The sequence below is a fragment of the Lithobates pipiens genome, unplaced genomic scaffold, assembly GCF_037356315.1.
Source record: "Lithobates pipiens isolate NorthernLeopardFrog02 unplaced genomic scaffold, aLitPip1_a1.2 Scaffold_13, whole genome shotgun sequence".
NCBI lineage: Eukaryota > Metazoa > Chordata > Amphibia > Anura > Ranidae > Lithobates > Lithobates pipiens.
Genome location: NW_027507718.1, coordinates 521,215,426 through 521,241,453, shown reverse-complemented (window position 1 = coordinate 521,241,453; position 26,028 = coordinate 521,215,426). Strand labels below are relative to the sequence as shown.

General features: G+C 46.7%; 1 protein-coding gene across 1 annotated transcript in view; it reads right to left on the bottom strand.

The window, feature by feature from the left end:
• The window catches only part of LOC143975935 (uncharacterized), a 118,345-nt gene extending 93,248 nt beyond the window's left edge, over window positions 1-25,097 (bottom strand). The window contains exons 1-2 of the mRNA XM_077478467.1: window positions 24,415-25,097; window positions 1,401-1,689 (exon numbers count right to left, since the gene is read on the bottom strand). Coding sequence (XP_077334593.1) covers window positions 1,401-1,689; window positions 24,415-25,097 — 972 coding nt within the window. The remainder of the gene's footprint in view (window positions 1-1,400; window positions 1,690-24,414) is intronic.
• Window positions 25,098-26,028: the final 931 nt, after the last annotated feature.

The window sequence follows — 26,028 nt, the reverse complement described above, 5'->3', positions numbered from 1 at the left end:
TCCCAAGAAGCTTGGTACGCCAGAATAAAAGATATGGAGCTAATGAAAAAAATGACAGCTAGATTAGGATAGGTTGGAAATGCACGATAAGGTCTGGGAGGAGTGGCATCGCTGAGAGGATGCGCCATGAGCCAATTGTTGAGATACTACCTTACTTTCCCATCTCTTCGTTTTTATCTTATTTTCTAACTCTCTTTATCCCTTCTCTCCTTTCTATCTTTTCTTTTATGTTCTCTCTCACATTCCATAGGCTCTCACCTAATCAATGGCAAATTTCAATTATTATTTAACTTATAGTATAAATTAATGTAAATGTATTTGAACCATCGACAGGGACAGGCATTCACAGGTCTCTTTTACTTAATCCAACACAGACATACAGAAACCAAAGATGCTCTAAAACAGTGGTCATTAAAGAGGAAGTAAACCCTGATGAGTTTACCTCCTCTTTCATTCCCTGCAAAGGTAAAGCATAATCGACTACTATGCATCGCATAGTAGTCCATTATGTGTCACTTACCTGACACAGGAGCCAGCGAAGTCACCGCTGTCCCCTGTAGTCCGGCGCATCCATCTTCTCGGTGGGTCTTCGCTGCTGCGCCATAGACAGTGGTGCCTGTCTTTCGGTAAATATCTCCTAAACCGTGTAGGTTTAGGAGATATTTCTTGGACCTACAGGTAAGCCTTAATCTAGGCTTACCTGTAGGTCAAGGTATGTTGTAAGGGTTTACAACCACTTTAACTCTGTCCTCAGGGCACACTAACAGGCCAGGTTTGCAAGATAACAGGGTTGATGACCACTGCTCAAAAAATACATAGCTCTTACCAGAACAATAAAAATAATATAATTACAATGGTTCCCCCTATATAATAACACAGTAATACATAAAAGCATGGATACATGGGCCCCATGATCTCTTATTGACCGGGGGCCCTATAAGTTGTCATTCCACCCCTGTGGGCCATTGCTAAAAAACTGACCTTGTCATATCTTGCAACAGTGATCCAGCTGGAACCAGCAATGAAGTGTGTGTAGGAGGAGAGTCAAGGAGACTGTATATAGATTGTGTATAAGAAGATGTCCCTGAAACTGCTGCCTAAATTTTGTTGCTGAATTCAAGTGGACATCCCATGACCTCCCATCCCTATCCAACTTGTTAACACTCAAAAAATAACAAAAACAGGATCAGGGACTGTTCTCTGACTCTGGAGTGCCTGTGGAGGTTTGGTGTGATAAAAGATAAACGTATATTTGGAGCAGGGAGGAGTTCCATGCACAAAACAATTATTCTTCACAATAATTTCAGTTGAATTTGAAAACTATTTTTTTGTTTCATTGTAGCTACATTTTATTGAAATTTTGCACTTGATGGTCTTGAGGGCAAAGATGAAAGACCTACCTGTGAATATCCATAAATTCCCAATATTTGTGCCATTGGAATTGTTGTCACTGAGTAATGATCTCCAATAAATCCCATCAGTTCAGCTTCTCCAGAACATGAGTAATTAGGGACTGTCTTCTGTAGCCCTGATAAAATGCTTAAAACATCCTTTACAGCCAAACATGGATGTAAACATGAATCTATCACATGAAATCCCAGTGTAATATTGGGCAAAATTTCTGGATTCTGGTTAACTTTGTGGATAGCAGAAATAAAAGCCAAAACATTTATAGGTGTTTGTTCTGGACTGTAAAGGCAAAAATGTTTATGGCAGAGGAGGGTACATTTAGAAATTACCATTACAATTATTTTGATCTTATATTTAGCAACCTTCAATAGGCCTCTTCTGCACCCCTGACAAGACAGGTACTTACCTGTCCTTGTGCCATTTAAATTAGCAAGGCACAAAGAGTTGAGGAACTGTGATTTTAAAGGTACACGATATACACAAACAGACAACACTGTAAAACTTCCGGTTGTGGGTGTTAGTCCGTCCTGTGGGGACCCCCCCTTCGGTGTTAGCATGGTGGTGTTCTGGCACCATGGGGAGGGATATATAAAGGGCCCACATGTCGCAAGCTGGTTTAGGTGGTTTGGGAGCTCTTGAGACAAACGGACTTGGTGAAAGGTACTTTTTGATTATTTTATTGCGGTGAATTGGGAGGAGAAATCATTGGGACTTTGATTGATCTATGGTTGTTTGCTGTTTTTTCATTTAGGTGGACTCCCTTTCCCTCTCTCACTGCCTAGATTTTTCTTAGATTTTTTTTTACCCTGCATTGGGACTTTTTGATCTTCTCTTTTTTCTGGTGCGCTCCCTCAGTATAGAGATTCTTTGTGAGGTTGGAGCCACACTATAATAGGATATATAGAGGTGAGAAGCATATATAACAAATGTGAGATATTTCTAGTATATTCATACCCTATGTTAAGCCCCATACACACTATCAGATTTTCTGCTGATTTTTTCCTTCAGATTTACCAAAACCATATAATATGAGATCAAGCCTTAGGAGTTTCAATGTGTATGCAATCAGGCAGGCCCATCTACTGCATGGTTTTGATAAATCTGAAGACAAAAATCAGCAGAAAATCTGATAGTGTGTATGGGGCTTTAGTGTATTTGATCTCTGTCTTATTATCCCTACTTATACATTTTTGTAGATCCTTAGCCAGTGGAGTTTGGGCCATATAGGCAGATTCAGTTAAGACTCTCTGTAGTTCACCTGTCCGTCAGAGCTTTCAACATTGAGACTATGTGTGGTTGCCAATCAAGGTATAGGTCTTTGGTGAGTATAGTCCCTTTAGGAGTTGTCCTATGGATCTGGGCTCACTTTATGTTCTCTAATACATCCATCTGCAGGAGTTAGTGGGTGTTGTGTGCCTCCAGCACAGCACAATATACACCTGTACCTACCCTTTATTGCTGGTGTTGTCTAATACAGCTATCTGCAGTAGTTAGTGGGTGTTGTGTGCCTCCAGTGCAGTATAAACCTGTGTCTACCCTTTATTGCTGTTCTCTAATAGAGCCATCTGCAGTAGTTAGTGGGTGTTGTGTGCCCCCAGCACAGCACAATATACACCTGTATCTACCCTGTATTGCTGTTCTCTAATAGAGCCATCTGCAGGAGTTAGTGGGTGTTGTGTGCCTTTAATGCAGTATACACCTGTATCAACCCTTTGTTGCTGTTCTCTAGCCATCTGCAGGAGTTAGTGGGTGTTGTGTGCCTCCAGCACAGTATACACCTGTATCTATCCTTTATTGCTGTTCTCTAATAGAAGCCGCCTGCAGTAGTTAGTGGGTGTTGTGTGCCTCCAGCGCAGTATGCACCTGTGTCTACCCTTTATTGCTGTTCTCTAATACAGCCATCGGCAGGAGTTATTGGGTGTTGTGTGCCTCCAGCACAGCACAATATACACCTGTATCTACCCTTTATAGCTGTTCTCTAATAGAACCATCTTCAGGAGTAGGGATGAGCCGAACACCCCCCGGTTCGGTTCGCACCAGAACTTTCGAACGGACCCCACGCTTGTTACGAACGTTAGAACCCCATTGAAGTCTATGGGACTCGAACGTTCGAAATTAAAAGTGCTAATTTTAACGGCTAATATGCAAGATACTGTCCCAAAAAGGGTTTGGGGACCTGGCTCCTGCCCCAGGGGACATGGGTCAATGCCTAAAATGTTTTTAAAAATGGCCGTTTTGGCGGGAGCACTGATTTTACTGACGATTAAAGTGAAAAAAAAAAGTTAAATATTCCTTTAAATATGGTGCCTGGGGGGTGTCTGTAGTATGCCTGTGAAGTGCCACATGTTTCCCGTGTTTAGAACAGTCCCTGCACAAAATGACATTAAACGGAAATAACACCATTTAAAACTGCTTGCGGTTTTAATGTTATATCTGGTTCCTGCAATATGGTTGAAAATCATTCAGAAAAATGGCATGGGTAGCCCTCCCTGCCCATTTCCAGCCTATTTGGGTCTTGTACGCATATTAAGGGGAACCCTGTACCCATATTAAAAAAAGGAAATGCGTGTGGCCCCCAGGCCCTATATACTCAGAACAGCAATATACAGGCGGTGCAGGGACTGTGTAGGTTTGTTGTGTTAAGTTGAATCTGTTTGTAATTTTCAACTGGTACATTTTTAAAGTGTAGCTCCAGTCAAAAAAACTATTTTTAAGCTTTTTGGAAAACATAGGGAAGGGTTATCACCCCTGTATAATTTGTTTTGTCGTCCATCTTTTTTCATCTCACTTGCTGTTGTCTCCTTGCCTTTGCAAGTAGGAGATGTTTGTAAGTTGGATGTTTGAAAGTAGGGGCCTGCCCTATATGCTCTGCAGAAATGGCGGAACAAGGTGTTGGTTTTGCCACAACATTGTAAGCCCTCAAAGTGACTCTTGATGGGCGCTGGAGCGCCCTGCTGTGAACGATTATATCAAGAATTGTAATTACATGCCATTGTTGAACAGTGGTAGAAAAATTGACCTTTGGTGGTTGTGGTGCTGGTGCCACAACACTATAAGTCCTCACCGTTACTCTGGGTGGGCACAGGAAGGGGCCCTCCTGTGAAATATTATATCAAGAATTGTAATTACATGTCCCTGTTAAACAGGGGCGGAAAAATTTGACCTTAGGCACTGCTGCTGGTGCCACCACACTGCAACCTCTTCCATATACTCTAGTTTTTTTGCTGGAATTAGCCCTGCTGCAAAGCATTGCATCAAAAATTGTACTTAAACGCCCCCGTTAAACAGGGGCAGAAAAATTGGGCCTTAGGCACTGGTGCTGGTGCCACCACACTGCAACCTCTCCCATATACTCTAGTTTTATTGCAGGAATTAGCCCTGCTGCAAAGCATTGCATCAAAAATTGTACTTAAACGCCCCTGTTAAACAGGGGCAGAAAAATTGGGCTGATGGCATCAACCAAAACCAGAAATGTTCTTCCAACATATCAGCGGAGGAGGAAGAGGATAGACAATCAACATAACAGGACAGTCACTCAGCATCAGCATAGGCAGTCTTGAAGGGATGTGGTATTTGAAAAAAAAATTATTCGGTTACATCAGCTTCAGGTGCTTGGTAGCTGTGGGTGATCCAAGACTGATTCATCTTGATGAAGGTCAGTCGATCAACTGATTCGGTGGACAGGCGCACCCTGTGATCGGTAACAAAGCCACCAGCAGCACTGAAGATGCGTTCCGAAAGAACGCTGGATGCAGGACAGGCCAGTAGCTCAATTGCATACTGTGCAAGCTCTGGCCAGTGATCCATCCTCAAGACCCAGTAAGCCAGAGGATTTTCGGTGGGAAAGGTGTCCAAGTCTGACCTTGCCCCTAGGTATTTCTGCACCATGTAAATCAGACGCTGGCGATGGGTGCTGGAACCGATCATACCTTGGGGCTGCGGACTAAAAAATTGTCTGAAAGCATCAGTCAGGCGGCCACCTTCTCCACCGCTCCTTCTGACCGATGCCTCAGCAACACGTTGTCCAGGACCAGGAGTTTGTAACCTCCCAGTCTCTGGGAACGCGTTGCACAGACCTTTCTGCAAGGCCTCCCGGAGATGTCTCATCCTCTGCTCCCTCTGCGATGGCAAGATAAGGTCGGCAACCTTACCCTTGTACCGTGGATCAAGGAGAGTGGCCAGCCAGTAATGGTCCCTCTCCTTGATCCGAAGAATACGAGGGTCCTTCCGCAGGCTTTGCAGGATCAGGGAGGCCATGCAGCGTAGGTTAGCTGAGGCATTCGGTCCGGAGTCCTCTGGGTCAGTAAGGACAACATGATCCGCAGCTACCTCCTCCCAGCCACGTACAAGTCCACGTGTTTCTTGGGACTGTAAATCATCCCTACAAGACTGCTGCTGCTGCTGCTGAGTGCCAGCCTCCACCTCCATGCTGACACAATCATCCTCCTCCTCCTCTTCCTCCTCCTCATCCTCTTCCTGTGTGATGGATGGTACAACAGGAACACTTTCTGGATAAAAGGGGCCTTGAGAGGCAAGGAAGCCCTCCTCTTCCTGCCTCTGTTCTGTCTCAAGTGCCCTGTCCATTATTCCACGCAGCGTATGCTCCAAGAGGTGGACAAGAGGTACAGTGTCACTGATGCATGCACTGTCACTGCTCACCATCCTTGTGGCCTCCTCAAACGGTGACAGGACAGTGCATGCATCCCTGATCATGCCCCACTGGCGTGGTGAGAAAAAACCGAGCTCCCCTGACCCTGTCCTGGTGCCGTAGTCGCACAGGTACTCATTGATGGCCCTCTGCTGCGTGTGCAGCCGCTGCAGCATGGCCAACGTTGAGTTCCATCTGGTGGGCATGTCACATATAAGGCGGTTCATGGGCAGGTTCAACTCCTTTTGGAGCTCAGCCAGCCGAGCACAGGCATTAAATGATCGGCGGAAATGCACACAGACTTTCCTGGCCTGCTTCAGGACATCCTGTAAGCCGGGGTACCTGCCCAAGAACCGCTGCACCACTAGGTTAAGGACGTGAGATACACAGGGCACATGGGTCAGTTATCCCTGTCGGAGGGCGGAGAGGAGGTTGGTGCCATTGTCACAAACCACCATTCCTGGCTTAAGCTGGCGTGGCGTCAACCACCTCTCAGCCTGCCCCTGCAGAGCTGACAAAACATCCGCCCCAGTGTGGCTCCTGTCCCCCAAACAAACCAGCGCAAGCACGGCATGGCATTGTTTTGCCTGCGTACTTGCATAGCCTCTGGAACGCCTATGAAGCACCGCTGGTTCTGAGGACAGAGCACTGGAAGAGGCCATGGAGGAAGAAGAAGAGGAGGGGGTGGAGGAGAGAGGTGTGTCACAACCAATAGTAGCATTTTGGAGGCGTGGTGGCGGAACAACCTCCAACACTACTGCACCTTGTCCTGCATCCTTCCCAGCTTCCAGAAGAGTGACCCAATGGGCCGTGAAAGACAGGTAACGTCCCTGTCCATGCCTGCTGGACCATGAGTCAGCGGTAATATGCACCTTACCACTGACCGCCCTGTCCAGCGAGGCAAGGACATTGCCTTCCACATGCCAGTAGAGAGCCGGAATCGCCTTCTGTGAGAAAAAGTGGCATTTGGGGACCTGCCACTGAGGAACCGCACATTGTACAAACTCACGGAAGGGGGCCGAGTCTACCAACTGAAAAGGCAGCAGTTGAAGTGCTAGCAATTTAGCCATGCTAGCATTCAACCGCTGGGCATGTGGATGGCTGGGAGTGAACTTCTTTCGCCGGTCCAGCAGCTGGGGCAGGGACATTTGCCTGCTATAATCGGACGTGGGTGTACTGCTAGCAGAGTGCCCGGAAGCACTTGGCTGTGACACACCTAATTCTACACCTTCATTCCTCTCAGAGCAGGTTTCAGAGAGGACTGAAGGTCTAGTGGGGTTGGAGATGCCAGCTGATGAGGAGCAAGGAGAGGTCCGCTTTGTTCTTTGGTGTGGGTCTTTGAGGTACGCTTGCCAATGAGCTGCATGGCAGGTCAACATATGTCTGGTCAAGCATGTGGTGCCCAAGCGGCTGATGTTTTGGCCACGCGAGATACGCTTGAGACATATGTTGCAAATAGCAGCGGTGCGATCTGATGCACTCATCTCAAAAAAGGCCCACACCAAAGAACTTTTAGAATAACGCGCAGAGGCAGCGCCCTGCACAGGCGGAGCTCTGCGGTGTGATTCAGTCGGTGTGCTGCCCCTAAGCTGGCCCCCGGAGGGCATCCTACCTCGTTGGACATGTGCCTCCTCTTCCTCCTCCTCCTCCTCCTCCTCTCACCTTCCAGGCACCCACATGGAGTCAGTGCACTCATCATCCCCTCCCTCTTCATCGCTGTAGCAAACCTGGCAGTATGCTGCAGCTTGTGGAACATGACTGCCAGATTGCTGTCCTTCTTGAGCTCCTCTAGCTGAGTGTCATCATCAGAGCCCACAAAACATTTGGCATCCTCCTGGAGCATGTACCCAACACTGTGCTCAAAGAGTTCAGGAGACTCCTCAGGAGGACGTGGTGGGTCTAGGGAAGGAGTCACTGATGATGACATTGAGAGGAGTGAAGGCGATGCGTTGGCAGCTGCTTTGCTAGTACCCTGAGATTGGGTGAGAGAGGATGAGGAGGATGAAGAGGGCTTGGTCATCCACTCTACCAAGTCATTGGCATTTTGCGGCTCAACATGTCCAGCTCCTGAAAAGAAGGACAAGCGTGTCCCATGGCCATGTGTTGATGACAATGCACCGCGTCCACGACCAGCACTGTTGTCTCTAGACACAGAGCCTGCTTGCCCTCTTTTATCGGCTCGCGCCTGTCTGCCTCTCCTTGCTGGCCTTCCAGACATGGCAATGGCCTGAAGGGAGTTGGGTAAAAAAGCAGTTGGGTAGTGTATATTGTGCTAGAGGCACACAACACCCACTAACTCCTGCAGATGCCTTTATTATAGAACACCAGAGATAAAGGGGTATATACAGATGTATACTGTGCTGTGCTGGAGGCACACACAACTTCCAATAACTCCTGCAGATGGCAAGTGGTCTCAAATAGAGAAGAGCTATGTAGGTGGATATAGCGGTATGTACTGGGTACAGAGCACGCAGACAGCACGCACTAGCTCCTAACACTACTGACTGCAAGCTCTATTATAAAAGATAGATCACTAGCTATATAGGTGAGGTGAATATAGCGGTGTATACTGCGGTCAGGGCACGCAGGCAACAACCACTACACAACAGCAAGATCAAAAATCGTCCGAAAACGATCGGTGTGTACTGTGTTGAAGGTACACAGAACACCCACTGCTTCAGACGCCAACACACTACACAAGGCCGCCGCGCTGGCGGCCTTATATAGTGTGGGGCGTGCACTACACAGCCTGAGCTATGATTGGCCACAGGCATCCTGCCTGTGGCCAATCATGGCTCTCCTCGCTGCTGGCGCTGTGATTGGCCAAGCATGCGGGGTCACAGTGCATGCTTGGCCAATCATGAGCCAGCAATGCACTGCGCCATCGCAGTGCATTGTGGGCCGTGAGCGCCACACGAATTTGGCGCGAACGGACTAAAATGTTCGAGCCGATGTTCGAGTCGAGCATACGTTCGACTCGAACATCGGCTGTTCGTCCGTTCGGCGAAGTCCGAACATTTTAGTCCGTTCGCGCCAAATTCGTGTGGCGCTCACGGCCCACAATGCACTGCGATGGCGCAGTGCATTGCTGGCTCATGATTGGCCAAGCATGCACTGTGACCCCGCATGCACGAAGCTCATCCCTATTAGTGGGTGTTGTGTGCCTCCAGCACAGTATACACCTGTATCTACCCTTTATTGCTGGTGTTCTATCATACAGTCATCTGCAGGAGTCAGTGGGTGTTGTGTGCCTCCAGCACAATATACACTACCCAATTGCTGGCTTTCCCATCTCCCTGCAGGCCATTACCACGTCTGGAAGGTCAACAAGAGGAGGCAGACAGGCACGAGCCAATAAAAGAGGGCAAGCAGGCTCTGTGTCTAGAGATAACAGTGCTGGTCGTGGACGCGGTGCATCGTCATCAGCACGTGGCCATGGGACACGATTGTCCTTATTTTCGGCAGCTGGACATGTTGAGCCATATCATGCCAAAGACTTGGTAGAGTGGATAACCAAGCCCTCTTCATCCTCCTCATCCTCTCTTACCCAGGCTCAGGGTACTAGCAAAACAGCTGCCAGCGCATCCTCTTCTCTCGTCTCAATGTCATCATCAGTCACTCCTTCCCTAGACCCGCCATGTCCTCCTAAGGAGTCCCCCGAACTGTTTGAGCACAGTGTTGGGTACATGCTCCAGGAGGATGCCCAGTGTTTTGAAGGCTCTGATGATGATACTCAGCTAGAGGAAGGCAGTAGCGTGAGCGCAGAGAGAGGAGATGCTCAAGAAGGACAGCAATCTGGCAGTCATGTTCCACAAGCTGCAGCATACTGCCAGGTTTGCTCCAGTGATGAAGAGGGAGGGGATGATGAGGTCACTGACTCCACGTGGGTGCCTGGTATGAGGAGGAGGAGGAGGCACATCTCCAACGAGGCAGGATGCCCTCCGAGGGCCAGATTAGGGGCAGCACACTGACTGAATAAGTTCTTTGGTGTGGGCCTTTTTTGAGACGAGTGCATCAGATCGCACCGCTGCTATTTGCAACATGTGTCTCAAGCATATCTCGCGTGGCCACAACATCAGCCACTTGGGCACCACATGCTTGACCAGACATATGTTGACCTGCCATGCAGTTCGTTGGCAAGCGTACCTCAAAGACCCACACCAAAGAACAGCAGGGTTAAGGGGTAGAGTTCCACCGCTAAACTTCCGTTAATTGCAGGGATTGGTAATAGATGTACTGAAGATCTGCAAACCCAAATAGGAGGAAAAATAAATGTTTCATCATCGGCAAAACTATCATAGATAGAGAAAACTGCATTGATGTAGACATAAGATCCACAGACTACGATGACTTTAGAAATGGAGTTTTTAAAAATAGCGGCAGAGGCTTCAAGCGCTTTGAATGACATATCATCAGTTAATGTTTCTATTCCAAGTTTATATGTAAACTCAACACAAATCCCATGACTGATCATATACTTTGTTAAAATGTATTTTTCTTTATCTCCAGAATCATCATCTGTTGTGAATATTCCAACCCAAGTCCAGCCAAAGTATTTCAACAGCTCAATTACAGCCAAATAGTGGGCATGATCATTCTGAACTGTTTGGAAAACATGAGGATAAAGACATCTGTCAGACAACTGATCCATGTGCCCTGTGTGGCTCACGTCCTTAATCTGGTGGTACAGCGGTTCTTGGGCAGGTACCCGGGCTTACAGGATGTCCTGAAGCAGGCCAGGAAATTCTGTGTGCATTTCTGCTGATAATTTAATTCCAGTGCTCGGCTGGCTGAGCTCCAAAAGGAGTTGAAACTGTCCAAGAACCGCCTTATATGTGACATGCCCACCAGGTGGAACTCAACATTGGCCATGCTGCAGCAGCTGCACACGCAGCAGAGGGCCATCAAGGAGTACCTGTGCGACTATGGCACCAGGACAGGGTCAGGAGAGCTTGTTTTTTCTCACCAGGCCAGTGGGGCATGATTAGGGATGCATGCACTGTCATTTCACCGTTTAAGGAGGCCGCAAGGATGGAGAGCAGTGACAGTACATGCATCAGTAACACTGTACCTCTTGTCCACCTGTTCGAGCATATGCTGCATGGAATAATGGACAGGGCACTTGAGGCAGAACAGAGTACAGGAAGAGGAGGATTTCCTTGCCTCTCAAGGCCCCCTTTATCCAGACAGTGTTCCTGCTTTCCCACCCATCACACAGGAAGAGGAGGAGGAGGAGGAGGAGGAGGATTGTGTCTGCATGGAGGTGGAGCCTGGCACTAAGCATCAGCAGCAGTCTTGTAGGGATGATTTACAGTCCCAAGAAACCTGTGGACTTGTACATGGCTGGAAGGAGGTGGCTGCGGATCATGTTGTCCTTACTGACCCAGAGGACTCTGGACCGAATGCCTCAGCTAACCTACGCTGCATGGCCTCCCTGATCCTGCAAAGCCTGCGGAAGGATCCTCGTATTCTTCAGATCAAGGAGAGGGACCATTACTGGCTGGCCACTCTCCTTGATCCACGGTACAACGGTAAGGTTGCCTAGGGGCAAGGTCAGACTTGGACACCTTTCCCACCGAAAATCCTCTGGCTTACTGGGTCTTGAGGATGGATCACTGGGCAGAGCTTGCACAGTATGCAATTGAGCTACTGGCCCATCCTGCATCAAGCATTCTTTTGGAACGCACCTTTAGTGCTGCTGGTGGCTTTGTAACTGATCACAGGGTTGCGCCTGTCCACCGACTTGGTTGATCGACTGACCTTCATAAAGATGAATCAGTCTTGGATCAACACCAGCTACCAAGCACCTGAAGCTGATGTAACCTAATATTTTTTTTTTTAAATGACACATCCCTTCAAGACTGCCTATGCTGATGTTGACTGACTATCCTGTTCCTCCTCAATAATCCCGCTGATATCTTGGAAGAACATTTTTGGTTCTGGGTGATGCCACCAGCCAATTTTTTCAGCCCCTGTTTAACAGGGGTGTGTAATTACAATTTCTGATGCAATGGTTTGCAGCAGGGCTCATTCCTGCACTCCAAATAGAGTATATGGGAGAGGTTGCAGTGTCGTTGCACCAGCACCAGTGCCTAAGCCCAATTTTTCAGCCCCTGTTTAACAGGGGCGTGCAATTACAATTTTTGATGCAATGCTTTGCAGCAGGGCTCATTCCTGCACTCCAACTAGAGTATATGTTAGAGGTTGCAGTGTATAGGTCCAATTTTTCAGCCCCTGTTTAACAGGGGTATGTAATACAATTTTTGATGCAATGCTTTGCAGCAGGGCTCATTCCTGCACTCCAACTAGAGTATCTGGATGAGGCTGCAGTGTTGTGGCACCAGCAAGCAGGCCCATTTTTTTCAGCCCCTGTTTAACAGGGGCATGTAATTACAATTCATGATATAATATTTCACAGCAGGGCCCGTTCCTGTGCCCACCAAGAGTAACTGAGGACTTATAGCGTTGTGGAACCAGCACCACCACCACAACCACCAAAGGCCCAATTTTTCTACCACTGTTCAACAATGGCATGTAATTACAATTCTTGATATAATTGTTCACAGCAGGGCGCTCCAGCGCCCATCAAGAGTCACTTTGAGAGCTTACAGTGTTGTGGCAACACCAACACCTTGTTCCGCCATTTCTGCAGAGCATATAGGGCAGGTCCCTACTTTCAAACATCCTACTTACAAACGCCTCCTACTTGCAAACGGAAGGAGACAACAGGAAGTGAGATGAAAAAAGACGGACGGCCAAAAAAATTATACAGGGGTGATAACCCTTTCCATGTTTTCCAAAAAGCTTAAAAATATATTTTTTGACTGGAGCTACACTTTCAAAATGTACCAGTTCAAAATTACAAACAGATTCTACTTAACATAACAAACCTACACAGTCCCTGTCTTGTTTGCACTGCCTTTATACTGCTGTTCTGAGTATATATGGTCTGGAGGCCCCACACCTTTCCTTTTTTTTTATTTGGGTACAGGGTTCCCCTTAATATCCGTACAAGATCCAAAGGGGCTGGTAATGGGCGGGGGGGCTACCCATGCCATTTTTCTCAATGATTTTCATCCATATTGCCAGAACCAGATATTACATTAAAACTGCAAGCAGTTTTAAATGACTTTTTTTCTGTTAAATGTCATTTTGTGTAGGGACTGTTCTAAACACGGGAAACACATGGCACTTCACAGGCATACTATAGACACCCCCCAGGCACGATATTTAAAGTAATATTTAACTTTTTATTCACTTTAATCATCATTAAAATCAGTGTTCCCGAAAAAACGGCCGTTTTTTAAAAACAATTTTGGCATTGACCCATGTCCCTTGGGGCAGGAGCCAGGTCCCCAAACCCTTTTTAGGACAATATCTTGCATATTAGCCATTAAAATTAGCATTTTTTATATTGAACGTTCGAGTCCCATAGACTTCAATGGGGTTCTAAAGTTCACACAAATTTTCGGTCCGTTCGAAGTTCTGGTGCGAACCGAACCGCGGGGTGTTCGGCTCATCCCTAATCACATGCTTTAAATCTTTATGTGATGCTAAAGTGCTGTAGTGCTTGTGAAAATCAATAACCAATTTTCATCCACAATTCCTCCACGTCTCTAGTGATAATCTACACGTGTTCAAGTGACACCACTCTTGCTTTCCTCCCCTGTGTGAGTATGCTCACCTCGGGCGTGTGACCTCGCAATTAAGCTGGGTCTAAACATGGCAGTGAACCAACTCTTGGTTCTGTGTAGATGGATCTGCGATATCCTATGCTGTCCAATGGTGTAGTCTCCACATGTAGATGAGAAATGAGGACTGGATAATGTGATACCGTTTATAAAAATATATATATTTATTCAAACCAAAGCTCCTATGCAGGGTAATCTCATGGTAGTGGTTATCCAGTGCACCACTCTGTGACAAGCATAAAAATGTTGAGATTGTGTGTCCCCTCACTCCAAACAGACCAGCTGCTGACTCCTACACCACCTTGTCCCCTTCCCCACACGTAGCAACACAGCGATATGACAAGTCTTCCTCTGGGGGATATGCCCTAATGGAAAAGCTTGAGCCTGGTGTACTTTAACCACCTCCCGCCCGCCCTATAGCCGAATGACGGCCTTAGAGCAGGCGGGTTCCTTCGCCTGGCCGTCCCTGGACAGCCTTGTGATTACTTCCGCAATGCGCGCCGCCGGGGGCGCGCATCGCGGAAGTATTGTATTCGCCATGTCTCCCGGAGACAGGCAAATACAGATCACCGTGAACGGCCAATCAAAGCGGTCGTTCACAGCGCGATCGCAGCTGCCAATGGGAGATGATCTCATATGTAAACATATGAGATCATCTCCCATTGCCGTGTCTCTCCCTCCTCACACAGAGACAGCGTGTGAGGAGGGAGAGCGATCTGTGTGTCAGCCCCAGTGCCATGTGTCAGCCCCAGTGCCAGTGCCATCTGTCAGCCCAGTGCCATCTGTCAGCCCCAGTGCCATCTGTCAGCCCCAGTGACAGTGCCATCTGTCAGCCCAGTGCCATCTGTCAGCCCAGTGCCATCTGCCAGTAGTGCCAGTGCTGCCAGTGCCACCTGCCAGCGCCAGCGCCAGTGCCTGCCGTCAGCCCCAGTGCCGTCAGCCCCAGTGCCGCCAGCGCCAGTGCCACCTGCCAGTGCCGCCTGCCAGCGCCAGTGCCGCCTGCCAGCGCCAGTGCCATCCGTCAGCCCCAGTGCCATCCGTCAGCCCCAGTGCCGTCAGTGCCGTCAGCCCCAGTGCCACCAGTGTCATCAGCCCCAGTGCCACCTGCCAGTGCCAGTGCCACCTGCCAGCACCAGTGCCACCTGCCAGCACCAGTGCCACCTGCCAGTGCCAGTGCCATCCGTCAGCCCCAGTGCCGTCAGCCCCAGTGCCGTCAGCCCCAGTGCCGTCAGTGCCGCCAGTGCCAGTGCCACCTGCCAGCGCCAGTGCCACCTGCCAGCGCCAGTGCCATCCGTCAGCCCCAGTGCCAGTGCCGCCAGTGCCACCTGCCAGTGCCACCTGCCACCACCAGTGCCGCCAGTGCCAGTGCCGCCAGTGCCACCTGCCAGTGCCACCTGCCAGCGCCAGTGCCACCTGCCAGCACCAGTGCCATCCGTCAGCCCCAGTGCCGTCAGCCCCAGTGCCGCCAGTGCCACATGCCAGTGCCACATGCCAGTGCCACCTGCCAGTGCCACCTGCCAGTGCCACCTGCCAGCGCCAGTGCCACCTGCCAGTGCCACCTGCCAGCGCCAGTGCCACCTGCAAGCGCCAGTGCATCCGTCAGCCCCAGTGCCGTCAGCCCCAGTGCCACCAGTGCCAGTGCCACCTGCCAGTGCCACCTGCCAGCACCACCTGCCAGCGCCACCTGCCAGCACCACCTGCCAGCGCCAGTGCCATCTGCCAGCCGCAGTGCCATCTGCCAGCCCCATTTGCCAGAGCAATTAGCCAGAGCAAATAGCCAGCACCATCTGCCAGTGCCAGCCCCAGTGCCATCTGTCAGCGACATCTGCCAGCCCCATCTGCCAGCCCCATCTGCCAGCCCCATCCGTCAGCCCCATCTGTCAGCCCCATCTGTCAGCCCCATCTGCCTCCAGTGCCATCTGCCTCCAGTGCCATCTGTCAGTGCCATGTGTCGTCAGTGCCACGTGTTGTCAGTGCCACGTGGGGTCACTTTGTGGGCATTTCCATTGTCCTGGTGCTCCAGGGCCTTCAAAACTGTAATAGGTGGTTGAGAAATAAGATGTGTAATTTATGCTCCTAGAACGCCTGATGGTGCTATTTCAATATTGGGCCTCTGTATGTGGTCAGGCTGTGTAAAAGTCTCACACATTTGGTATCGTTATACTCAGGAGGAGTAGTAGAACGTATTTTGGGGTGTCATTTTTGCTATGTACATGCTATGTGTTGGAAAAATCTTATAAATGGACAACTTTGCGTAAAAAAAATGTGTTTTCATTTTTTTTCCACATTTTCCCAAAACTTCTGGAAAAAAAATGAACCATTCAAACGACTCATTATGCCTCATAGATTATACGTTGGGGTGTTAGCTTTCCAAAATGGGGTCACTTTGTAGGCATTTCCATTGTTCTGGTGCTCCAGGGCCTTCAAAAATGTAATAGGTGGTTGAGAAATGAAATGTGTCATTTATGCTCCTAGAACGCCTGATGGTGCTATTTCAATATTGGGCCTCTGTATGTGGCCAGGCTGTATAAAAGTCTCACACATTTGGTATCGTAATACTCAGAAGGAGTAGCAGAACGTATTTTTGGGGTGTCATTTGTGGTATACACATGCTATGTGAGAGAAATAACCTATTACATAGAAAATTTTGTGAGAAAAAAAAAAAATATATTCATTTTGCAAAGAATTGTGGGAAAAAGATGACAACATCAAAAACCTCACCATGCATCTTAGTAAATACCTTGGAATGTCTACTTTCAAAAAAGGGGTCATTTGGGGGGTATTTGTACTTTCCTGACTTGTTCGGGTCGCAAGAAATGAGATAGGCCACCAGTACATCAGGTGTGATCAATTTTGTGCGATTCGCACCACAGCTTGTAGACTCTCCAACTTTCACAAAGACCAAATAATATCCACTAATTTGGGTTATTTTTACCAAAGATATGTGGCAGTATAAATTGTGGCCAAAATTTATGAAAAAAAATTATAATTTGCAAAATTGTATCACAGAAACAAAGAAATATGCGTTTTTTTTTCAAAATTTTCGGTCTTTTTTCATTTATAGCGCAAAAAATAAAAACCCCAGAGGTGATCAAATACTACCAAAAGAAAGCTCTATTTGTGGGAAAAAAAGGACACAAAATTCATTTGGGTACAGTGTAGCATGACTGAGTAATTGTCATTCAAAGTGTGAGAGCACCAAAAGCTGAAAATTGGTCTGGTCAGGAAGGGTGTTTAAGTGCCCAGTAAGCAAGTGGTTAATGGTACTGTAACAATTAAGATACACTTATATAAAACGTATATAAAACAAATAGAGTTTTATTGAATTGAGATCAACAAACTTAAAACATACAAATTTTAAGAGAGTAATGCCCCGTACACACGAGCGGACTTTTCAACATCCAAAGTCCGAAGGACCGAGTCCGTCAGACTATCCGATCGTGTGTGGGCTGCAACGGACTTTTGATTCGCCAAAGTCTGACGGACTTTAGAAATGAAGAATGCTTCAAATTTTCCCGAAGGAACTCCGCCGGACCCGGTCCCCTTCGAAAACTCCGCTCGTGTGTATGCTACTCCGACGGACTAAAACCGACGCTAGGGCAGCTATTGGCTACTAGCTATGAACTTCCTTATTCGAGTCGGGTCGTACGTCATCACGTACGAATCCGTCGGAGTTTAGTGTGATCGTGTGTGGCCAAGTCCGTTCGGCCGAAAAGTCTGTCAGAACTCCGTCGGAACTCCGGCGGAACTCCGGCGGAACTCCTTTGGAAGTCTGTCGGACATAAGTCCTCTCGTGTGTACGGGGCATTACTCTGTCTATCTAAACATAAGAGGTGCAACTGAAATAGATGGTAATACCAGGTCACCAAATCTTAACCACTTGGCACCCATACTACGTCTATTGACGTCATGGGCTTTCGGTGGTTATATCTGAATGATGCCTGAGGCCACAGACATCATTCAGATATCGACGTTTTCAGCCGGCGATTCCCTGCACCATAAGAACGATCAGCTGTTCCGCCGCTTGATCGCTCTTACGGGTGGCGGGAGGGGACCCCCCCCTCCCGCCGCCCTCCGGTGCTTGTACCGAATCACCACTTCCATCGGTGAGTCGGTGACAGGATCCGCCGGCCCCCGCCAGTTACCATAGAGATTTCCGGCGGACCAGATCGTCCCCGGAGTCTCTATGATCGTTTGGAGGCCGATCGCGATGTTATGACATCACGCCCGGCCTTTATATTCAAATTAACGGCGCTGATTTGGCAGGGAAGCCAGAATCGTTTTTTTTTTTTTTTTATTGATTTTATTCTTCCCAGCCTAGAGGTGAGATATGGGGTCTTTTTGACCCCATATCTCACTGTAAATATGTCCGATTGTGCCATATTCCTATTACAAGGGATGTTTACATTCCTTGTAATAGGAATAAAAGTCATCAATTTTATTTTATTTTTTTTAAGTGTCAAACTAAAAAAATAAAAATAAAATTAACAATAATAAAAAGAAAAAATGTAAAGCGCCCCTGTCCCCGTGAGCTCGCACACAGAAGCGAACGCAAACGTAAGTCGCCGCCACATATGAAAACAGTGTTCAAACCACACATGTGAGGTTCCGCCGCAAACGTTAGAGCGAGAGCAATAATTCTAGCTCTAGACCTCCTCTGTAACCCAAAACATATAACCAGTAAAAAAATTTAAAGTGTCGCCTATGGGGATTTTTTTTTTAAATACCAAAGTTTGCCGCCATTCCACGAGCGCGTGCAATTTTGAAGCGTGACATGTTGGGTATATATTTACTTGGCGTATCCTCCTCTTTCACATTATGCAAAAAAATTGGGCTAATTTTACAGTTTTTTTTTTTTTTTAAGCATGAAACTGTTCTTTTTCTGAAAAAAACGTGTTCGAAAAATTGCTGCGCAAATACCGTGCGAGATAAAAAGTTGCAACAACCGCCATTGTATTCTTTAGGGTCTTTGCTAAAAAAACATATATAATGTTTGGGGGTTTTATGTAATTTTCTATCAAAATAATTTGGAGAGAAATGTCAGAATTGGACTGGGCGTGAAGTGGTTAATTATGCTGACTTGTTTCGCAGAAATTCACCGCTTCTTCAGGAGCATTTGTTTGCATAATAATGTATTAAAGGAACAGAGATAGTGTATAGTACTATAGAATAGAAAAAGAACAATACATTAATCATAATAAACAGGATATAACATCAGAAAATGATTACATCATATTCACAAAGTAATGGTGAGCACAGTATCCCTCCCCAAAGGTGAACATGGCCCTTACCCAGAGCAGCAACGTGAGTCGTGGTCCAAAAGAGTAGGCCCAAAGCTGCTCTATATACTCCTTTTTTTATAAAGGAGTATTATTACTCTATGTATGCTGTATAGATTGGGGTACATTTAGCCCCCTTTTTTTCCTTATAGCTGACAATAGCTGTGAGTCTGAAGTGATCTCCATATACCTATGTTAGCTATATATCTCAGTATACCTACTCGTTATGATACATGATCTGTGAGGACCATGGGGCTCAAATGATCTTCGTATGTCAATCCAAGCTATATATTCTGGTATGTTTACTCTTTATAATGTACATTGAGATAGCAATAGGAAATACACTTAGAAAGTACTAAAATCATCCAAAATAATTTTTACTATATTGTTTGGGCAGATTTCTTTGCTGCATCCCTCTTTTGTCTGCAGGGGCTTCCGCACCCTCTGGGGGGGGGGCTACTCTTTTGGACTGGGACTCACGTTGCTGCTCCGGGTAAGGGCCATGATCACCTTTGGGGAGGGATACTGTGCTCAACATTACTTTGTGATTATGTTGTTATTTTTTGTGATCTTATATCCTGTTTATTATGATTAATTCATTTTTCTTTTTCTATTCTATTGTACAGGCATGTCCAAAGTCCGGCCCGTGGGCCAATCGCGGCCAATAACCCGCCTGGTTATTTAAACATATATATCTTTTGTGGCCCCCGGCGATCTCCCAGCACCGGGGCCACAAAAGATATCTAGTCCGGCTGCATCTGAGGGAGGAGGCGGGACGAGTGCCGTGCACACAGGAGGAGAATTTCCTGTTTACACGGCAGCTGTAATAGGAAGTCCCATCTCTGCCATTAGACGACTGTGCTGTCCATCAAAGGAGGCGGGACTTTCTCTTAAAGAGGCCGTTGTGTAAACAGGAGATTCTCCTGTAAGATGTCTTTGGTGCTCATCCTGCCCCCTTCATGGCTGCACTGATGGTAATGGTGGCTTCATTCCTGGCAATTGCAATTGTGGAGCTGCATTCCTGGCAATGGTGGCTGCATTCCTGGCAATGGTGGCTACATTCCTGGCAATGGGGGGTGAAATTCCCGACAATGGTGGGTGGCAACATTCCCGGCAAGGGTGGGCGCTGCATTCCTAGCAATGGTGCGTCTGCAGATGGACACTGATCCTTATTTTGCTTCACAGTTCTTTATTTAAAATTTTACGTTTTTTTTTTCCTGAAGCTTCCCTCTTAAAGTGAAGGTGCGTGTTTATACATCAATAAATACGGTGTATCCAAATAATACACTTGAGTGCAAATATTCACCACACACAGCCACAAAGGCAAGATAATTCTTGTGGGGGAGTGTATTAGTGCTCGGACGAACACACTTAGACCGAATTTTAATGGTTCAAAGAATGTCAGGCAAAATGGTCGGCCCTCGCGCATGTTCACTTCATCAAATCTGGCCCTCTTTGAAAAAAGTTTGAACATCCCTGCTATAGTACTATACACTATCTCTGTTCCTTTAATACATTATTATGTAAACAAAATCTCCTGAAGAAGCAGTGTATTTCTGTGAAACAGGCCGAGCATGTCAGCATAATTAAGATTTAGTGAACTTGTATTACCATGTATTTCAGTTGCACCTCTTATGTTTAGATAGACAGAGTTGCTCTCTTAAATTTGTAAGTTTTACATTTGTTGATGTCAGTTCAATAAAACTATTTTTATATACGTGTATCTTAATTGTTACGGTGATAACGATGATTAAGGGCGCTCTGCAAAAAATATTAATCGAAACCACTAATTTGCAAAAAAAATTCTGAACCACTAAATTAAAATGGCTGAAAAAAAACTTAAACCAATGTGATCATCACCAAAATGAAAAATATGCACATATATAATAACAATGATTATACTGGAAAAATAGTGGACCTCAGTGAACCACCATACATAATAATATTAATTAACAGTGTAAAGTCCCAATAAAGTGTCTCTACAAAGAATGAATTCTGTCGAATTCTGCCAATCCAGAAAGTGGAAAGCAAATAATATTGGTGATATAGCAACGATTAGCAACAAATCGGAAAAAAGGCTTGCGACTCCCTCCACCATGCACGTGAAACTACACCAGTAGTGAAGATAGACCAAACTGCTTACCAGATCCGTTTGACCACTTTAATTAAAAAGTAAGTCAAAAGGCGCTTCCTGAAGACGTTAACAACGAAACGTATGTCGGAGCGGTACTTCGTCACGCTAATCTACGCCATTTCCGGCCCTCTGGTTCATTGGTCTGCAGCCTGGAACGCACGCCAATATAGAAAGCGGAAGAATTTTTCCTTGAGTTGGAGAGTGATTCTTTTTGGTCAGAGCGAGCAGTCCCAGTGCCAGGTCAGGCACCTAACCATGTAAGGACCCTTTTGGCTGTCTGTTTTTTACTTATTTTTTACTTTCAAACATTTTTTATTGACACAAGAAATGTACAATGCATAGAGATCTACATTTCGTCTTGTACATAATGAAAGAAATAATAACAAAATGTACCTAAGACCACATCAAATTGCAATAAGATTGACACAAAAGTAACGTAATTTAGATAATCCTGAAATCTAACTTATACACGGCCTAGCCATTAGAACATATAGCAGATGCGTGCAGCTTACGCACAGGCCAGGACACTAACATATAGAAGGGTGCATAACATCTAGTTCTGTGCATACGAGGAGTTACAGAACATTCAAACCATAACTAGTTACGCCCAAGGTCACCACTAGGGTGAGCGTCTATCGCAGTTGGGTACATCAAGAGGGCGGAAATTAAAGTACAAGGCAAAAAGAGTAGGAGGAAGAGAAAAGAAAAAAAGGAAAAAAGAAAGGGGGGGAAAGAGAAGAGAAAAGTAAAAGAGGGGAAGAAAGAGAGAGGGATGGGATTAGAGAGGAAATAAAGGGGGGAGAGGTCAGAGAGGTAGGGGCGTTGGTCGGCCGGTTCCCATAAAACAGTCGAAGGCCAGCAGTAAGCCACTGACCGGTGGGTGTTGGGTCTTATGGATCTAGTAGATGGTGATCAAAGTGTGGGGGTAAATAATGGTCAACCCACGGTTGCCAGATTTTAGAATGCCTGGGGATAGCATCCTGAACAGTTGCTTAGATTTTACTATGTATCATTGCCTGCGTAACCCTATTCTTAACTTCAGTCAGACGCAGGGTGGAGGTCTTCCATGCTTTAGCTATTGTTTGTTTAGCTGCAGTGGTGACCTGCAGAGCAAGACGCATCTGGGCCCTGTTGTAAAAATTAGGACAAAAATTGAGGAGGGCCAGTGCTGGGTCAGGGTCTAATGACCTGGTGACCAGAGTGGATAAAACCAGAAATATTTCAGTCCAGAAGTGTTGGGCCACCGGACAGGTCCACCAAATATGCAGGTGTGTGCCCCTCTCGTCACAGCCACGGAAACAGTTTGGAGAGTAAGAGGGTAAAAATTTTGCAATTCTATCTGGCACTAAGTACCAACGCATGAGAACTTTGTAGCTCGCCTCCAGGGCCACAATATTTTGTGAGGAGAGTTTAGTATGTAGCCAAACATCGGACCAGTCGTGTACATCCAAATTTAAATTCAGGTCCCTGGACCAACACTGCGCATATGTCGGGAGTGTCGACGGCTGGGAGGTGAAGTGTGTATACAGCTGTGATATCTGTCCCGGGGCATGTGGATCAGTGTTGCATATTTTTTCAAATACTGTGTATGAGTTCGTTCCCCTGGTCAAGCCTACAGTCTGCTGCACAAAGTGTGATATTTGGAGATAGCGGAAGTATTCATTATTTGGTAATTGTGATTGGGCTTGCAGGGAAGAGAACGGTTTGACTGTACCACCAGCTACCAGGTCACATATGCGGGTTAAGTTTGCATGTTCCCATGCTCGGAATGAAGAAGGGGAAGCGTAGGCAGGATAGAACTTAGGGTGACCGATATAGGACAGCAAAGGGGAGTGTGGGGAGATCAAATGAAATGACTTACAAAGCTTATCCCAGAGTTTGACAGAGTTAGAGGTCAAGGGGTTGGAAATATGGCCTCGGGCTGCAGGGGGGAGCCAGAGAAGATTAGTTAGGGGTGTAGGGTGGAGATCCACCGCTTCCAGACTCACCCAAATGGGGATTTCCACTTTAGCATGATAAAGCGTTTACTTGGGCAAGCTGGGCCGCGTGGTAGTAATGTTGGAAATTGGGTATACCAAGACCACCGGCCCTGTGGTGATGAAGTAAGGTGGATCTAGAGATTCTGGGTTTCACGAGGCCCCATATATAATTAAAGACCCGGCCTTGTATTATGCGGTGCAAATAAGGGGGCACTGGGATGGGAAGGACTCTGTATAAGTAAAGAAGCTTAGGGAGTAAGGACATCTTGACGGCGGCGATGCGTCCCATCCAAGAGATGCAGAGGGGGCGCCAATCTTGGAGTAAGGATGAGAGATGCTTCAGCATAGGGAGATAATTCGCTCGGAACAGGTCTGCAGGATCACTGGAAAGTTTTATGCCTAAATACGGGATAGAAGAACCAGACCATTGGAATGGGGAAATTAGTCCTAAGAAGCGCTAAGGTGTCATCTGGCAGTGATACATTAAGGGCTTTGGATTTTGTCTGATTAACTTCTAGGCCAGAAATTTTAGAGAATTTATCAAGGAGATTTATTAGATTAGGGATGGTAATGTGTGGGGAGGTAATGAACAGTAGAGCGTCGTCGGCAAATAGGCATAGTTTATGAGTAGTAGAGGCAACCTCCAGTCCCCGAATGTCCGGGTGTGCTCTAATCAGCGCGACTAGGGGTTCTATTGCTAAAGCGAAGAGTTGTGGCGACAGGGGGCACCCCTGCCGCGTCCCTCTTCGTATTGGAAAACTTTGAGAACTGAACCCAGAGTATGTCACTGATGCTCGTGGGTCGGCATACAAAGACATAATCCACTGAAGGAAGTGGGGGCCGAAACCCCAACGTTTCAAGATGAAATGGAGATAAGACCACGAGACCGTATCAAACGCTTTTCTGATGTCTAAGGATAGGAGGTGCATAGGGATAGAGCGCGTTTTCGCAAGGTGTTGTAACAGGACGACTCGGCGAATGTTGTCGCTAGCTTGCCTACGGGGAATAAATCCTACCTGGTCTTTGTGGATCAGATTTCCTATAATCAGATTGAGACGTAGTGCAAGGATTTTGGATAAAATTTTTATATCTACATTTAGTAGGGAAATGGGGCGATAATTAGACCACAGGGTGTTATCAGAATTGGGTTTGGGAATCATAGCTATCGTGGCCATTAGAGAATCTCTACCAAGGGCTTGCTGTCTCAATAGGGTGTTAAACGAATTCGCTAATTAGGGAGCTAGTATATCAGAGAATTTCTTATAATAGTTACTGGGTAAACCGTCCGGACCAGGGCGTTTTCTGTGGTTTAAGTGATTTTATAGCTACAAGTACTTCCTCTGCAGTGATTAAGGCATCAATGGAATCTCTGGCTGTGTGGGAAAGTTCAGGTATAGACAGATTCTGAAATAGGGATTCAGCATGCTGATGAGAGAACTGGGCTTTGTCTGAGTAAAGGTCAGCCAACTTCTCACGGAATTCAGCTAGAACTTTGATGGGGTTGCTAGTGTGGGAATTCTTAGCGATTTTAAGTCTAATTGGCTTACGGGTCTTATCAGGTTGCTGGAGACGTAGGGCCATAAAGGTATCGGGTTTGTTAGCTTTGGTGTATATCGTGTGACTAGATTTACGAAGAACCTTATCTGCTGACTCAGCTAATAAAAGATCCAGCTCCAGTTTGTTTTTTTCAAAGATAAGCTTATGGGGCTCCGTCGGTGAGTTTTGGAACTGGAGAAAATGTGAGTGGTAATCTTCTTCTAGCTTTTGCTGTCTGGCCTGTCGGTCTTTCTTAATATGTGTGGCTAGGGAGATGCAGCTGCCCCGAATTACCGGCTTATGAGCTTCCCAGAGAAGAACCAGGGAGATGTCTGCATTGGAATTATGGTGCAAGTAGTCTGTAAGAGCAAAACGAATGTCGAAGCAGTAGGTTTGATCAGTAAGATGTGCTTCGTTCATGCACCAAGACCTTTCTTTAGCTCTAGGGATCAATGAGGTAATAGTGGTGACTACAGCGCAGTGGTCAGACCAGGGAACCGGACATATGTTGGACTGGAGTACGACTGGGAAGGAGGCCACTGGTGTCAGAATATGATCAATCCTATAAAACGATTTGTGAGGATATGAATAAAACGTATAGTTTTTTTTCAAGGGATTACATTCCCTCCAGGTGTCTAGGAGGGATGCCGAGTGGAACTGTTTCAGAAGCTGTGCCGAAAGGGAATGACTTTCAGGTGTGTATGGTGATTTATCTATGTGAGGCTGCAAAGTTAGATTGGAGTCCCCACAAACGAAAAGTGTACCCCTGCAGTGAGTCTTGATAACCTGCAGGAGGTGTGAAAAAAAAGGGTTAGGGTTACCGTTCGGGGCATAGTAAGAAACCAGGGTGGTTTCAGTATCCTGGAGTAGGCCTACCAGTACGATATAGCGACCCGCCGGGTCTTTGATTTCTGTTGTGGGCGTAAAAAGGTAGGGAATGGTGGAATGCTATCAATACACCCCTATGCTTAGTTTCTGCAGAAGCCGTAAAGACCTGAGGGTAGCGGGAACTAAAAAACTTGGGGGTTTGGGATACCGCAAAATGCGTTTCCTGCAAGGCCACTATCCCAGCTTTCAGAGAGTGGAAATTTCGGAAGGCCTTAACCCTCTTACTGGGGGAGTTGAGGCCCTTAACGTTAAGAGATAATATATTCAGAGGGGCCATCTAAAGACAGGGGGAGAGATACTATAAAGTAATGCATAAGGAGTAGGAACCGACCGACCGAAAAAAGACAAGGGAAATGAAAGGGAGGGAGCAAAGAAGGGACAGAGAGAGAAGAAAAAGAAGAAGAGAGGAAGTTCGTCTGCAGGGCAAACCATGAGATGGCAGAAACAGTCTGACACCGGGATG